This window comes from Manacus vitellinus, unplaced genomic scaffold, assembly GCF_001715985.3.
Source record: "Manacus vitellinus isolate BGI_N305 unplaced genomic scaffold, ASM171598v3 scaffold_23_pilon, whole genome shotgun sequence".
Classification (NCBI taxonomy): domain Eukaryota; kingdom Metazoa; phylum Chordata; class Aves; order Passeriformes; family Pipridae; genus Manacus; species Manacus vitellinus.
The window spans coordinates 11,883,191-11,900,791 of record NW_021939718.1 but is presented as its reverse complement, the minus strand read 5'-3'; the positions used below and the strand labels follow the sequence as shown (position 1 = coordinate 11,900,791).

Sequence of the window (17,601 nt, the reverse complement as noted above, 5' to 3'; positions counted from 1 at the left end):
AGCAAACCTACACCTCCCAGCTTTTGCTTTTTTATTCAAATATAGAAGCTATTAAAAGACATGCACTACAAGCACACTACAAAACTTGTAGTTTTTGTTTTTTTAAAACAAAAAGTCAGAAATAAAGGTTCACAAAGTAAAACAAGCCACCAACCAATGTAATTAAATACTTACGCTCTCACTCTGGAAAGGGTTTAGGAAGTTTCCACCCATCTCACTGTCATCTCTGGGAGTGCCAGGCTGGTTGCTCATGCTCATATTACTGGGAGAGTTCTGTTAAATAAGAATAAGTGTTGAAAATTACAGTTCAATTCTCAGCCTCACCACGTGTGCCAAACGCATGTTTCGCTCAGCACTGTGGTGCAATGGTGTTTTCAAGGACGAAAAATCAGCCCCTGCAGGGTTCTGCATGATTCACTCACTAATTTTAGCCTGTAAAGTAACGTTTTCTTCCCTGAAGCAAGGATTGTTTACCTGTAACTTTTGTTTTCAGGTCATAGCCAGCATCCGCTTCTGCTGAAGTCAGGAAAATCTATAAAAGGCTGCAGCAGGTGTATGAGAAAGTTCTGCCACAACATTAAATCATGTGGTTAAATGCAGCCATGTCTGTGAGTGTGTGCCTTGCCATATGTGAATTATGAAATAGGTACTTAGAGGAAGACATAGGATGGATCTGGTCTGCACAGACCTCTTCAAGGGCCTGTCCCTGGAGTCTTTGCTCACCGTGGTCATAATTTACTGAAATAGTAACAACCTAAAACCTCCTGAAAATAATTTTTTTTCCTTACAGAAGTGCACAACTACCGCTCCAACGTTCAGGAAGAGAATGGGTGAAACAAGGTAATTGTCAGAGAAATTATTCTGAGTCAACAGCTCACATATTGCACACACTACAATTAGTCAGGTGCCTTTACAAAGCTGATTTGCAGTTCCCTACCATGCCTGGGGCACAGACAATTCCCTTTCCATCCCTATTAAAGACTCATGATGGAAAAAGAGAAGTCAGAGAAAGGGAGGAGTGAAGTCATGAACTTCATGATCAAGTGCTTACATATATCATAGTTCTTCCCTTGGCTTTTTTTTTAACCCAGAAAAACTTGGATGCAATATCAATATAAATACAAAATTAATTACATACATGACAATTAAAAGCTTAATGAGTTTATTAACATCAGACAATTAAGTCTGCTATTCAGCGAAGCCAGTATATAGGAAATATGATCAAGGATATAGGACATACAGATCAAAACCGCTGATATCTATTGCTTTAGCTCAACCACAGTTACTGTACCTTAGGCAGGAATTAATTCAGGGAAGCCCTGTTGCCTGTGTGATGTAGGAGGTCATACTACACAACCAAGTCAGTCCCTCTAGCCTTACAATCCATGAATATAAAGTTTAAAACCCACTAAAGCCTTGTCACACTTATTTTAGTAATGCTCCTGCACTTTTGCTCATTCCTGGGAGATTTGCCCCTATTTTATCTTGCTCTGTGTGGCACTAAGCTTTGAAATTCTGCCACTACTAGAGCACACCAGCCCCAAAGGGTCAAATTCCTGACAAAATCCCTTTTATAGTGACTCCAGGCTGCTTTTATGGCCAGTTGGGGTCCAGCAATGGAGCACGAACTGGGCTTTTCCAAGCGAAGTGTGTCCTTGATGCCTGCACAAATTCCATGGGCATTGCAATAAACACTGGTGACCAATGTTTATTTCATATGCATAATTTCAGTTAATTTATTCCCATCCTCCCCAATCTACTTCATAAAAACTTTATGCTCTGCAATTCAGCCAGTTAAATCAAAATCTTCTGCAGAAAACTCTGGATTCTGTGAGCTGTACTGATACTGAGTGAATTAATTTTCTATGGGCAACTCTCTACACCTGAAATTAGCAGCATTTTTCTTTCAGTTATTTGAAGAAGACATAAAGCAAATGTAATTCCTGTGAGTTATTCATTAAGCTTAACACATTATAAGACTTACAGGTAAATTTTTGTACCCAAATTTTCAGAGCTCCTGCCACTCGTATTAGCACATACTTAATGCCTCTGAGTTGAATACTGGCTTTAAAAATTATCTCATGGAAAATGAAATGCTTGGGCTTTTTTTTTTCCTTAAAAAATGCTGCAGTTTGCAATAAAATACTGAAAAAAACCACAGACATTAATTAAAAAGGTGCTCTATGGTGATTATATCAGTGGCGGATTTTACTGAACCCATCACTGCATGGCCCAGCACAGCACAACTGGGGCAATGTAGTCATTTTCATCCATCACTTAACTTTCTGCAGAGCCTGAAGATGTTACAAAATATAAGAATACAGGGTCCTTGTTATTTATGACAGTTTACCAAAAAAGTTCATTAATTCCCAAGTTAATGATGATCATATATGGAGCAGTTTTATTTTTATAGAAGTGATGCACACAATCACAGCATTATTTTTGTAGATGCAAAACCCCTGCAGGTTAAACTTACATCCATTTCTAACTAATGGTCGTGATAGCAAAAGAGTGCTTCTCCTAAAACTACTTCTAAATCCAGCTTTTGGGAAGTAAACCTAATGATTAGGATATTTAAACTAATGATTAGGATATTAACACTACCTTACAGAGGTGGCAAAAGCAATCCTGCAATATCCTGAAGACACTGTCCCAAATTTACAGTTAACTGAAGTTGATTATCAGAACTGTTTCCATTTATCTTAATAGTATTGAAAACTACAACATGATAAATCAGTTTATGGACTGGGTACAATTATACATAATATAGATATAATAAAATAAAGATGCATAACAAAGAGCTTCATAACAGAGACAAGGGAAAATAGTTTAGAGTGGAACACTCTAAAAATTCTAAATATTTGATCAGATACTCACTTTGGAAATACTGTCCATGTCTCCTGAGCCTTAAATTAAAACAGACAATTAATCAGTTTTGAACTGAAGTTAATCCTATACTTTTTTCATAGAAAATATATAGTGTATCAAAAATATTTTAAACCATAACCAACTCAGGAAAAGTTTATAGTCAGTATAATCAATTCAATCAATTAATTTGAGGTTACATCAACTTTTGCTGCATTACACATACTGATAACAGTATCTCTTAGAAAAAAACCAGATGATCCTGAAAACTTGAGTAACAGAAACCAAATGAAATTAAACATAATCAGTATGAGACTATTAATTTTTTCACATGCTGTAGCTGTCAGGTAAAGCCAAGAATAAAGGAAATGCAACTTTAGGATGGATGTAGCAAGAAAAGCTTATTTTAGCAGCAAAAGACACCTATTTTCAGGAAGTACAAATTCTGGAAGAGTACTGAATGCAAAACTAGAAGAGTATACCAGGAAAAGGACCAAAAATGGAGCTGTGGGAGAAGACTGAAATAGCTCACTATTTGATACAGTCAGGCAAATCAAGGCTGAGAAGGAATATGATTCCTCCTCTCTATAAAAACACCATATACATAGATGTTACCAAGAGTTATTTTCTCACAGTCCAAAGGATAATTTTTGGTGGAAATAGGGAAAATATTTCTTTCTCATCATCAAGAGCTGTGAACAGATATCCAACAGAAGGGTTTTGGTCAAAAAAGCTGGAGAGGCCCAAGAAAATAATTAAGCGCATGGCAGGTATATGTAAAATCCTTCCACAACTGTTTCAATTTAATTTTTCATTTTAGCTAAGAAATTAGGCTTAGAAAGTGACAGAAAAAAGGTGTGGCTGCCTTTTACACAGGTTTTCATTGATCTGAATGCAATGTGCATCAATATTAATTAAACCAAGAATCCATTTTAGTATTGAAATAGGTAAATAGAGGCTGCAAAGTAATCTAAAATTTCACAGACATTCTTTCTTTTAAAAAAATGTAATTTTATTAGCAATAGGTGTGTACTGCTGAATTTTAACTGTTCCGAAAAAGTCTAGTGCTAAGGGAGGTGACAGCTTTTTTTTCCTCGTCTTTAAATTTCTCCTTTTGTTTCAGCTTTTCCAGTTTTCAGGAGATTTTTACACGCTTTCATCCACAGAACTCCAAGAACCAGTCACAGAAAATAGCACTGCCGTTGACAATTCACCATGTTGTCAATAGTTACTGTCATTACCTAATGATCCATTCATATGATGTGAATCCATTCCACCCAGTCCACTCATCGGCCCATCTGACCCTGGTCCCAGGGGAAACTACAAAAGCAACAGACATTAAAAACTGTACAAATATTTTTTAGACAACCTAATAAAGAGAAAATATTCCTCAAGAGGAAAAATAAAAACAGTAAAGGAAAAATTCACAGTCCCAGCTCTGAATGAGAAGGGACTCTCAAGTTCCATTCAGACCTTTAAGAGAAGGTCTTCCACGTGAAGACAGAAAACCATCTTTGCTATTGGTCACTTTAATGATTTTTGGAGACTGTCATCTCTGTAGGCTGGTCTATAACTTAGGAATAATTTATTATTTACTTAAACACTATATGTATGACTTTCCAACCTGCTGGTGCTGACCCAGCCCTGCTCCCATTGAAGTTACAGGGAACTTTATTACTCCCTTAAATTATTAATTTAAGTCATTAATTACCAGCTTTCAAACCCTGACTGCTCCACATTACCTTTGCAACTAGAGTAGTTTCTGTCCAATTTCATATATTCATCTTAAATTTACCTCTTCACAAAATTAAAGACATTAACATTATGGCAAAAACAATCTACTATTTACTGCATAATGATTTATCAGTATTTATAGATAATTATTCTTAAGTTCCACTGGTGATTTTTTCCCAAAGGCCCACAACTGAAGGGCCACCCATAAGAATGGAAAAATTAGCAATAATGTTACCTGATGGAAATGCAATATTTGGATACACAAAAGGCTGCATAATTCAAAGAAACATATAGCTAAATTCATATTTACATTAGGTCTGTTGGGTCCAGGAGGTACAGCATTCATTAAAGTGTACATGTTGTCTCCAGAGTTGGTTGAATCTGTAATAAGATATTATTTTAAGCGCTAATATACACTTTTCAATAAAACTACTCACCTAATACATTTCCTGTCATTTCTGTGCCTGGATCCCTGATACACAGTGGCAAGATAATGGAAGATTTTATTCCCTTTCTACCTGTTGCTGCCACACAACAGAGCTATGAAAAGAAAAAATTGCCATGGTCCCTCAGTAGCTACCTCTGGTCTCTGGTTTTTATGTATGACTGTTAAAAGGTTTATAAATCACCAAGTATCTGTAACTATTTAATTCCATATTGATGTTTCCTGGAGTCCTAAATTACTTCACTCATCTTCAATAGTCTCTATAAAACAGGAGTTTGTTTCTGATCAATGCTTCCTGCAATTTGTTTTCCATCTGTAAGAAAAGATAAAACAACTTTTCCTTATACAGACTGTGAGTTAGTGAAAGTTTTTTACTCTCATGCCTGTCAGTCTATTTGATTTTGGGTATATCCAGCTCCTCAGTGGGACACTGTGCAACAATCCCCACTTTTGAGGGAGGCTTTGTCTGATGGATCTTCATGGTATAGCATGGTGCAATGCTTCAACCCCCCCCCCCCAAAAAAAATGTTGAAAACATAAGGAAAGTCTAAATGCATCCCTAAAGGTACAGCATGATTTAACAGAAAATATTGGCAACCCTGGAAAATAATTTTTTTCTGCAAAGAGAATAAAGAGAGCTCAGCACTCTGTACCCAGACCCTGCACAAGGCCATTCCACATCCAATGCATTTCTGTGTACACAAGGAAGTTAAATCAAGGCTTTTGTCTACAGCTTCATCTTCCTCAAATGCCTCTCTAAGTGTTAATTAAAATAAATAATTGAGTTATACACAGAGCACTATATATCACTAGAACATTCAAACATGCTGTCCAAAGAAAAGGGGGACACAAAAGGCTTTCAGCCTAAAGTAAAATCAGCATTTTAAGTTATTTTTAATATTCAGTAAGGTAGGCAAAAAGTTCTTTATCCAAGATACATCCCTGGCTCTGCCCATGTCCTGCTAGCTCATGAAAAATACACAAGGGATGGATGGTTGGGCTGCGGGAATCCTTGAATTGTTTGTCTCAGGGGAGAGTAAACACTTTGGCAAAATTTGTGGGTGGCAAATTCCTAAGTGTTTTCACACTTTGGAAAATAGAACTTTCAAAACATCTTTACCTTAGGTTGCTTTTTTAAAAAAACCAAAAATCTATGGAATTGTATTTAATGAAAATAATATTATGGTGCGTTAGGAAAGTTCCCTGCCCTCCAGTGCTGCAGATGACAGCAAGTAGGGGAAGAAAAACCTGATGCAGAAAATATAAATCAAATAATTTATTATCTGACACTTTATTAAAAAATATAATTTGTGTGCTTCCTAAAATCCATTATGATTTTATAATTTCCAAGTACATTTCAGTACCTGCAGGACTAGGCATGATGGGTGTTCCTGGTGGCCCTCCACCTCCTGGGGGACCCTGGAGACAGGAAAAAATGTCACTTAGCATGAAATGAAAGATTAAAAAAAATCCCCAAACATAAAAAAACCATCAAGGAACACCTGATTTTTTAGAGTTTCAGGTATTTCTGGGTCACAAATCTGTTCAGGACTAAGAACACAAACCACTCTGGTTGTTAAACAGGAGTTTTAGAATTCTTACAGAATTTCTCTAGGAATTCTATTCTAATAGTCCTAATCATTTAGTAAGAACAGAACCATAATGTTTTGTTTCCTATGTTTGCAGAGCCCCTAATATCTTTAAGTAACATGAAAAACTACCAACTTCCACTGTGGCAAAAATGTCTATGTCAATAAAAGTTAAATACTGACTTTCCGTAATAAAAAACAGTCGGATTGCTAGTAATACATTATTTTTCCATTGCCATGTGACTATTACTTTCTATCTTTTGTTATAATTCAAACCAGTAGATATACTACTTCAGACAGGAATATTTTTTTTTCAGTGACAGCAAATAAAAGGGTTTGGTTGTTCCTGTCTGCTTACAGGGTATCTATCCATATACTTTTTATCCGTAAGCTTTTATCCATATAAACATATCCATATTTTATCCATATCTAGGCATGAAAGACTATCCATGTACTTTTTATCCATATATCTGTGCACTAAATCTCACTAACTTGATTTTTAATGTCTCTCTTTCTATGTATTTTTCAACATCACATAAAGAGATGCAGAAACCATTAACTGACCATTTATCAGAAAAGTTATTTGTCTTCATTAACTTTTGCCCCTAATTGTAAATTTGCATTTACTTTCATTGTTTGTTTATTTTCTTCTCTTACAAACCCTTCTGGTATCAACTATTTTCATGTTGAGAGTATATTTATATTTGTATATTTTCTATATTTGTGCATTTATATATACTTATATATTTCTAGAAGTGCATATATATTAATATATTATACATAGATTATTCCTATGAAGTTCTCAAAGTGTGTAGTTCCAGATCACAAATCCTTAGACAAAAAGCCTTCTTTTAGGAGCTCTCTGGCCTTCCCTCATCCCCGAACACTTGCTTTCTATGAAGCCAAATATTCCCAAAATACTTTTAAATTCTCCAGCAATAACTGGTCACAAATGCTGAGAGCAAACCCACAAACCTCTTCCACACAGAAAGAAATCTGTGAAGTTCTGAGTTAAAGGAACTGGTTTGGAGATCAGCAGGTTTGGGCTGTTTCTTCTAAACATGTGGCAAAAGGAGGACCACAGTTATGGACACTTGTGAGAATCATAACCTTTTCCACAGCTAACTGCATAAATAGAGGACAAAATAAATTGCTTTTAAATATGTAATTCTCTCCTATTACCCTGTGACACTAGTTCTACACATGTGATAAAAACAGTCCACACAATCTACCTTAGAAAGTTCATCAGACACACAAATAATCCGAGTACAACAATAACTACAACAATGAAGAGCCTAAAACAATAAATAAAGTTAATCTCTGGGGGCAGAGACAAAAACCAGTGCTACATGTAAATATTTTTTTCCTGGAGAAGTTCAGAAGCTCAGACAAAACACTGTGTTACCCAGAAAGCTGAGAGGGTTTTTTGCCCATTATTACTGCAGACAATACATTTGTATTAGTTATAAAAATGTTTAGTGGAGTCAAAAAGCACTGAGGGCAATTCTGACCAGACTGATAATGGTCCTACTGAAGAACACCCACATCTGTACCAGGAATGGCTGAAAAAACACCTTGGTGCAGATCAGATGTGCCGCTCCCAACCAATACACGGGGGCTCCTCTCAACATCTGGACTGGGTTTTTTTGCTTAAATAAAATGTGATGTCAAACAAACAAACACACACAAATGTACTTACTACATAGTTCCCAGGAGATGCTGAAGAATAAGGTATCTGTAATATCAACAGAGACAAAACACTGATTTCCTCTGCAGTAACATGAGAGTCCCTGCAGCTGCAGGTTAATGCTTATTTTTTTAATTAGGGTAATTAAAACACACAGTTAAAATTATGGGAAAAATTACTCTGTCATGAAAATAAACATCTTTTCAGCACTATTAAAATATTAATTATAAAAATATTAAAATATCAAAAGGTTTAATATTATTAAGGCAATATACTTTATAAGATTTATAAGCTTCAGCAGCACATACTTGCATTTCAGTCCACAGGACTTCAGAGCCATCCAAGCATGAAATGAATTGGTACATTCTTACAGATACATAATTTTGATTAAAATCTTAACCATAAAAGGAAAGAAAACTATCTTATTTTTCAACCCAGAAGACACCTCTATTTCTTTGCATTATGGTTTTTTTTTCCCCAAGGGCAGTTTTCATTTCAAATTCAAGTGTGGTGTTTGTTAAAGAGGGTATCTGGAGAAATCCTGTGAATAATCTGATTTTCTTCTTTATGACAGCCTTTGCAATTATTCTCTCCAAAGTAACTCCAGCCAGTGCTGATGCAGGAGAAGCAACTGTGCTGACAAATACAAATTTCTTGACAGACAACTTGTCAATTCACTGATTGTTACGAATACACCTATTACTGGACTACTCAATTAATTTCAGAGAATGAACATATTTCAACTATCAGTTGAAAAATACCCATTTTAATCAGGTACCTACATGCAAAAGAAAACTGAGGAAGAGTTTCAACTCTCCCCCTCCCCAATTGTCATTACTAGAATTAAAATACCAAAACTGAGAAAACAGAAAGAACTGTATAACAGGAAAAGCCAGACCCACATTATCCCTTGTGCAAATGCCAAAAAAGGACATTTTTAAACTAATGATGTGTGATCCCTGAATGACAATGAAAACTTTGTGTTTTCTGAAGAAATACCAGCCACTGTTGCTCATGTGGGATCCCAGGATAACCTTTATGCTATGGAAGTGCTGGACTTGATGTAAGGATACTTCCCCAAATACAAGATGTCAAATATATGTTTAATATTTACTTACAGAATTAGCATTGGTTGGGTTTGGCCATGGTCTGCCACCCCCAGGACCCCTGTAACAGAAGATGAATGATGAGACACAGAACCATCCCCATCCTCTGACCACCTCTGGGGAACAAAATCTAAATTATCTATCTCCAGGGAAGGAAGAAGGTTGCTTTTTTCAAACTAAAGTGAGTTTATAAACCATGACTACACCAAGTTAAAATGCTAGAGCAGAATTCTCATTGTTGCACTGCCATTTAACCATTTGGTGAGTTGATTAATTTATTTACTGTGAAATTAATAAATATTAGTCATAAAATAAATAAACTTTCAGTCATAAAACAAGTGATCTTGCTCACATAATTAAGCCCCCTTCCTAAAGAACTGAGGATGCAGGCAATTCATTATGGATCTAGAATATTGCAATATAGTAAGGTTTTACCAGCAGAAATTATGCTATTAATATGCTACATAAAAGAGAAAATTACATTATTATATATTATATATAATATATATTATAAAATAAATAGAAATAGCAATAAGTAACACTAAAAATAAATATATACATTAAATGTAAATAAATATAAAATAAAAATAAAATATAAAATTATGCTATATGAGACATGTTTTGAGAACACCTAATTTATAAAAGAACAGGCCATGAAAAATATGTTGGTATAGCCCCTAGATGATGATGATGGTAAAAACAACAAAAAAAATTACCCAGTAATAATGATAATAATCACCACAACAATAATAAATTTTATTTATTAAAACCAGAAAACTCTTCAGATTGAGAATGTTTTTCTCACAATTCTTGCTGTTTTTATAAGTTTCTCACTCTCAGCTGAGCTCAGAAAAATAGTTTGGCAGTGAGCCTTCATCTCTCAACAATCCTGAGGGAACTAAAGCCACACAAGAGGTAAAATCTCCATATTTACAGTCACAGGAACCATAATTATTACTGGGAGCATTAGGAGCTTCTCGTTATTTATAAACAAGACAGAATCACTTCTTGAAGGCCGTGACAACAGAGCAGATGACAAAACTTCCACATTTAAAATGGCATTTTGGCCTCATTAGCTGTAGAAAAGCAACATTAACCACCACAGCTCACCAGGCACGGGGGAGTGATTTAAACAGAGAGAAAAAAAATCACACCTGATTAATGAGTTCATACAGTTTCCTATCCCTTTTTTACGTCTTCCAAAAATAAAAACTATTAAGTGCCTATGTTGCCTGAGGGATTTAATACTTAATCGTATTTTTTTTTATTACACTGTTGATGAAACTATAAAGGAATTACCTCAAAAGAAAAAAATCAACTGAAAACTGATTTATTTCCACTGGTATTATTGTTGGAATGTTGGAAATCAGGAATGTTGGTGAGGGTCTTTTCTGCCTTATTAATTGGGAGGAAATACTTCTCATGTCAAATATTCAGCAATTTCTCCAATGCTAACATGAGATGGTGAAATATTACTGTTCTTTAATTCCCCCCCCATTGTTCTTTTTCCTACATTTATTTGGTTTATTGGATCCTCTCAGAGAAAGAAATCAGGAATATTTGTAACAACACTTAAAAGTCTGTTTTCACCTCAAAACCCTGCACTTGTTTCTGTGCCAATCAAGTAACTCAGATAAATTTAGGAATTTACCCCTAGACCAGGAAACTCACCTTTTATCTAAAAAGCCATTGGAATTTTCAAATTTATTGGCCAGGTCTCAGAATAGACACAAAAATCACTGCAGCAGATTCTGCTGTAAAGCCATATGGATTTTGTGGAGCCAAATGCTTACAAAACACACTTGAAAAACCCCAACCTCCAGTTTTTTCAATCCAATGCAAGCAGGTCTTTTGCCCTTCAGTAAATGTTTATTTCGGAAGCAGAGTCATAAAACATTATTATAAATGTACCAATTCCAAAATAATTAATGAAGTATTTACCACTATGACCAATTTCAGCTTAGTTGTCCTGTCTTGTCAATCCTGGTGCTTAGAAAAATAAAAATCTGAAATTTTAGTTTCCCAAGGGGCAAATATATTCCATCAAGAAATTAAACATCCAGACACAAGTTTGTGAATTGAAGTTAAAAGACAAAATCACACTTTTTTTTTTTTTTTGAGGCATGACAGAGATATTCTTAGTGCTTGAGACAGCACTGCAGGTCACACAAGGAAAGCACCAGTGAAATGTAACACTGCTCCCTGAAATCTGCCTCTTTGTTCCAAAAAATGGCGCTTTTTTCCCCCACAAAGACATGATGTTTTTCTAAAAACAGCTACATCAAATCTTAGCTTAAAAACTTAAAAATAAAATAAAGTTATTCTGCAGAAAAACATGGGTTTTTCTGTTTCAAACAGAAATCTGACAGTATTACTGATGACAGAGGAAGAAATTACTTAGGAGTGCTGCACTAGTGGAGTACATGGACTGAAATGCTGTCTATGAGCCCCCAGGCTGCCATTTTCAACAGCAAAGGACACTTTTTCACCCAGAAAAATGTACAATTATATTTGGCAGATGGTCTGCTCTTGACCAAAGCAGCTTCCTTTTGAGTTTTCCAAGAAGAAAAGGCTGGATTTTTAAACAGCAGCTTTTTCTGCAGGCATACATTTTTGGATTTTAACACTGCCAAAAGTCCAAAAACATTAAAAGAACAGTGAAAAATTGTCATGTAAAGAAAATACACAGGTATGTAAAGACAACTGTAGGTTACTAAAAGGCAACAGCCCTTATGTGCAGTTTTCCTGTTTCCTGGAAATTTAATTTCCCTAAATGACTCACACTGTTGTTTCTTGCACTAAGCGTTAGATAAATTGTAAGGGATAAAACAGAGAACACATTTAGTACAGCTGCGTCCGTCCACTGCCACTGCCCGTGGGCCATCCTTGATGAACTCTGATCCTGAATGCTGGAACTGACCAGACAATGAGTCTTCACTGAAATTTAGTGTTAACTGAAATCTGAAAAACCCTGGTGTCCCGAAAATACAATTTAAAGAAAACCAGATCACAGCAACTCCACTGTTTGATGGAATGTGCTTATTAAATGCTGCAACATTAGCATTTCCATCCATCTTCTCTGTTTCTGGTAGGCCAGGAATTCTTGTCATCCAGAAACCTCTTTTCTTATTTTTCCTACGTAAACTCTCATTTATGTGGACAAATACCTTCAAAATATCTTATCTATCCTCAGTTTTACTTCTACGACATTTTATTTTGGGAAGTTAATTTTCTTATAATTCAGACTTCTGCTGAGGAAATCCTCTATAGTGCTTATTCTACACTCACACTGAATTTCAAATATCTAAATATCTGTTTTACATCAATTTAATTTAAAAGTATAAATGCCTACCCTTGAGAAGGCTCCTAGAATTACTTGAGTCCCACATGTAATGTCTATGATAGGAGTAACACACAACTTTAGATTTTACTTCAAGAACTCAAGGCATGTCTAGAAACCAGAATAAATTAAGAATATGGTGGATTAGATTCATTCTTTTTTAATGTTATTATCAATCTCAATGCCTCTTTTACTTTCTCAAGTTGACAGGTCTACTTGAAATGAAAATTACAATTTTTTATTTATGTTTTCTATAAAAACAAGAGAAAAAATGGGTGTCTCTGATATAATGATAAAAAGCATATCACTGTGTTTTCCTTATTTTACATCTGAAGTATTTCTACACAATTAGAAAGGGGGGTTGTCTTCAGTTATAAAAGGCATAATACAGTCTCATGGCTAAACCAATGCCTGGAATAAATCAGTACGGTTTAACTGAATTCTGTTATTTAAATTTTTACCAGATGATGATCCAGCTCCAGAACAACACAGAAAAACTGAAAAAAATATACTCATATCTATAAAGTTCTTCTGTTTAGAGGGGAAATTAATGTAGTTATGGAAATAAAAACAGCAATTGAAAAAGAATCATCACCACTTCTTCTTTCAAATGTATTTTTTTAATAGTTCTAGACAATGGCTATTTTGTTAAAATTAAGTACTGATTTATTTTGCAGAGAAGAGCCATAGTTGTAGCGTTCTTCAGTGATTATACTGACAAAATATTCCCAATATTTGAAGTTTGATCTGTGAAAGAAACTGAGTATTTGTACAGACTTGTTGGGACAGCAAAGCTTCCTGTGAGAGACTGTGAGTCTAGTTCTTAAAATTTCATTTATTAGTTATCAAAGCATGTTATCCTCGTCTGATCTATCGCAAATGATACTTCTACAGCGAAATAATGACATTTTCTAGATAGTGTAAGAGTTATTATTGTGCTTACATGTTCATCCCAGGCATCCCCGGGCCACCTAAAGCGTTGAGTGGGGGTCTCATGGCACCTCCATAGTTCTGCAATGACAACCAAGGGTCAGACTACCACGAAACAAAAAAACAAAACCAAAGAGGAGGGGAAAAGAAAGGACAGCAGGTTAATGATGTCCCCATGGAACTGCTGCCTGCACAGGCCAGTGCCTTTCATACTTTCAGGAGTTCCCTGACTGTTGACTTAAAAAACTGATATTGTTAACCCCATGGAGGAAGGTTTACAAATGACAGAAATAGGCTAAGAATGGTTAAAGTTGTTCCAGGAGGAATTATTTACACATGTTGAGGACAACTTGATGGCCAGCAAAGGAAGTTTTATAATGAATTCGACTTCTAAACCAAGGGAGTTGAAAATCCAAAATCTTGTCTGAGGTTCTGAGGTTTCTATATCATGGAAGTCAATCTGTATTCTGTTAAATTAAATTTTGTTATGCTTGTATAAAATTACACCATATCATATAACTTTAATAACATACAGCATAACCATTACATCTCTCTTCCAGTTATTCCATTCTAATAAATCATAGAATCCCAGAAGGGTTTGCATTGCAAGGGACCTTAAAGACCACCCAGTTTCAATCCCCTGGGCAGGGACACCTTCCACTAGCCCAGCTCTATGATAACTAATATTTAGAGTATTTCATATGATACTTAATGTCATAGCAATGCTAATAAATGAATTACCTGATGCCCATAAAGCCTGAGTTTATGCCCTGATATCGTGACAGAAGTTGAACTCTACTACTTAAACAAAAAGGTAAATTATGCCTGGTTTTATTCAGTGGGATACAAGCAGAACAGTCTGTCCCACCTCATGGTCTAACTTTTAACTGTAATTACTGCAACTGCTAAACAAATTTACTAGTTTGTCCTAAAATAAGAGTATGCCCATTTATAGAATAATTTGTGAACTTAAGCTTTGGGTAGGTTACCTTTTAAGAGGATGTTTGGCACAAGAAAGGAGAAACTTACAAAACCACTGGATTTTAAGCAACAGCAAAAATGGGAAAATTATCTTCATAAAAAAACTGGCATGAAATTTGCCTGCTGTGTGACTAATGGTGCTGCATAAAGGATCAGCTCAATCTCACATGGTAGCACAGCAAAGCTTCTCCTTCTACCTCCAAAAATGGTAAATGTATTTCAGTGCTACAGAAAAAATTGAGAAATGTATTTAATGATGTTTTGTTGGTCACATGGCCAATGTATGGAACTGCACAACTGGTTTGTACCAAGAAAATCCAAAATTGTAGAGACAGTTATGGACAGAACTGGAAAGGCAAAGATATTTAATCATTAAAAATGTAGCTGTTATCCAAACAAGAAGCCACAAGAGAGATTATCTGAAATGGGGAAGTGAAAATGCAAAGTGTGGGCACAACAAGCACACTGTGAAACAAAACACTGGCAACACCAATATGAAACACCACCACCTACACATTCCCTCAATGACAGTGCTGACAAAACGCAGAATAATATTTTGGATTTGTGTTTCAGGTGTGCACCAGAGCCGTTTGTTTCCTCCCTTGGTCCACTGCTGAAACAGAGCCACAGATCTGCTCATGATGGACAAGGGCAAGAAATGGCAACAAGAGCATCTTGTTTTACATTAAAATCTCTCCAGCACTCACCAAAAATTTAGATCAAGAGTAGATGAAAGAAAAACTTCACAGAATTTCCAGGGGTATTTTTGGTACAAAGAGTTTCTCTAAGTTAGAAGTATTTTTTCTCCTAATCAGCATAATTATCCATGAGCAGGATGAGGAAACACCTACTCCACCCTTGGTCTCCCTTACCAATGTCAGTCTTTGATGACAGCACACATTTTTCTGAAATAAGCAAATGAAGGGATTCCCCATTTAATTCCAAATCTTAACAAAAATGACAGATTTTTCCTTCTGGATTTTGCACAGCTGCAATTCAGAGCTAATTTTTTATTTTGTAAAACTGGAAGTTTATTTTAGAAGAGGACTGTGAAAACAAATCCTGGGCACCTTCAAGTTACAGAAAGTCAGAGGAATATATGTACAGGCCTGTCAAGTAAGAATAACCCATCTGTAGAAGGTACCTGTGGTCCTAATGGCACCATTCCCCTCGGAGGAGTCATCCTCTGCATCGGCCCTCCCATGTTTGGATGTCCTGCAATAAAGTCACATCACATTAAAAATTACACAATACACAGGTAACTTTTAGCAAATTGATCCTTTCTAATAAAAAAAAAAAATCTTTAAGAGGTGCAGTAGGGTTTGAAATACAGGGAGAAATATACAAGTTTGTGAGGGTAGTAATTTGGAGTGGCTGAACTCACCCTGCTGCCGTGTGGGGTCCATCCCGCTGGGCAGGAGTGGTTGACTTCCAGGGACACCTCCCAGGGCCTGAAGGAAGGGAAACCACCGGGAAAAGCACTTAATGCTTAGAAATTTATCTTAAAGACATAACACATATATTTTACTTTTTAATTCCTGGCTTTTTCTTCTGACCCAAGGGTAATGTGCTTTAATGTCCCCACTTGTTAATCTACCCTTTGGGTTTGCTGAACTAGGGTTAAGGCTCATTTTCACAGGATCTTAACTGAAGTTTGGCCAAGTAGAAAAATGTTTTTATTAATGGATCTTTGTGGTTGATCCACTGGGTGCTATTTAGCATTCCAAAACAGCACCAAATTTTCAGTACAAATGTAAATCACAGAATGAGTAAATCACAGAATCACAGAGTGGTTTGGGTTGGAAGGAACCTTAAAGCTCATCTCATTCCAATTCCCTGCCATGGGCAGGGGCATGTTCCACTAGACCAGGACCAAACTACCACCTCTTCTGAGCCTTAAAGCTGCACTATAATAGTTCATTGCTTCCACACACTGCCCATCCACACTGTAACCCGAGTCATGGCAGTGGTGCTAAAAGTAGCTATTCATGAACATGGTATAATGTGAATGAAGCCAGACCTGTAATTCACTGACATTATGTGATTATGTTCCAGCTCTGAACCGAAAATATCACAGTGTGCAGACAAAACAACACTCCTGAAACAAAATCTGCAGGTTGGCAGCGCTTCCACTCAGCACGTCCAGCTCCCCCCTGCCAGGATTTGCAGTGCCCAGGAACACAGAGTGTGTGGAACCCAAATACTTGGATAAGGAGCTCAAAAACCTTTGCTAAGATACTATTTAAATTTCATCCTTTCTAGTGATATTGTGCCAAAACTAGAGACAAATTTGTTGACACTGTGTCACATGGGTACAAAAAATAGCCACAAATGAGATTGGGGTATAGTGTGACAATAAGAAAGGCAGCCCTGGAAACACTATGGAGAACTTAAAACCACAAATGCTCTCCACTTCCAGAACCATCTTTTTACAGATGGGCCAGTGAAGGTCCCTGCTGACCAACAGCAGCTCACTACATCCCTGCCTTGCTGGCAGACGAATCCTTTGATAGGGAAGAGGGTAAACTGGGAATTCAACACTTTTATAAAGCCCTCAGAGTGTCTGTAAGAGCCACACAGCACTTCATGGTATCTGTTATTCACCAATAACCTCCATATTTACTGTGAAGTAAACTTAATTTGTATGTAGAGAGATTGATGCATTTTACACAGAATTAAGTAAGACAGCAAACACTCACTCTGGAGTGATAAATTCTTACCTGATTGGGTATTCTTAGAGGTGGCCTTGGACCTCCAGGGTACCGAGGGGACATGAAAGGCTGTGAAAAAAAAAGAAATACTGCTAAATAATTCCACTTAGCTTGTATATACCACACTGGGTCATTGTCATACTCACAGCTACAGCATCCAGCCTAAATAGAGTATTCAGGATAGTGTCCCATAATGTTTAGCAGAATTAAATA

The 17,601-nt window shown here is 36.1% G+C and overlaps 1 protein-coding gene across 1 annotated transcript in view; it reads right to left on the bottom strand.

Moving 5' to 3' along the window:
• The window catches only part of SSBP2 (single stranded DNA binding protein 2), a 137,854-nt gene that overhangs the window by 13,829 nt on the left and 106,424 nt on the right, over positions 1-17,601 (bottom strand). Inside the window, exons 7-17 of the mRNA XM_029959935.1 lie at positions 17,398-17,457; positions 16,062-16,128; positions 15,822-15,892; positions 13,710-13,777; positions 9,439-9,487; positions 8,333-8,368; positions 6,409-6,463; positions 4,910-4,980; positions 4,107-4,185; positions 2,878-2,906; positions 175-273 (exon numbers count right to left, since the gene is read on the bottom strand). Coding sequence (XP_029815795.1) covers positions 175-273; positions 2,878-2,906; positions 4,107-4,185; positions 4,910-4,980; positions 6,409-6,463; positions 8,333-8,368; positions 9,439-9,487; positions 13,710-13,777; positions 15,822-15,892; positions 16,062-16,128; positions 17,398-17,457 — 684 coding nt within the window. The remainder of the gene's footprint in view (positions 1-174; positions 274-2,877; positions 2,907-4,106; positions 4,186-4,909; positions 4,981-6,408; positions 6,464-8,332; positions 8,369-9,438; positions 9,488-13,709; positions 13,778-15,821; positions 15,893-16,061; positions 16,129-17,397; positions 17,458-17,601) is intronic.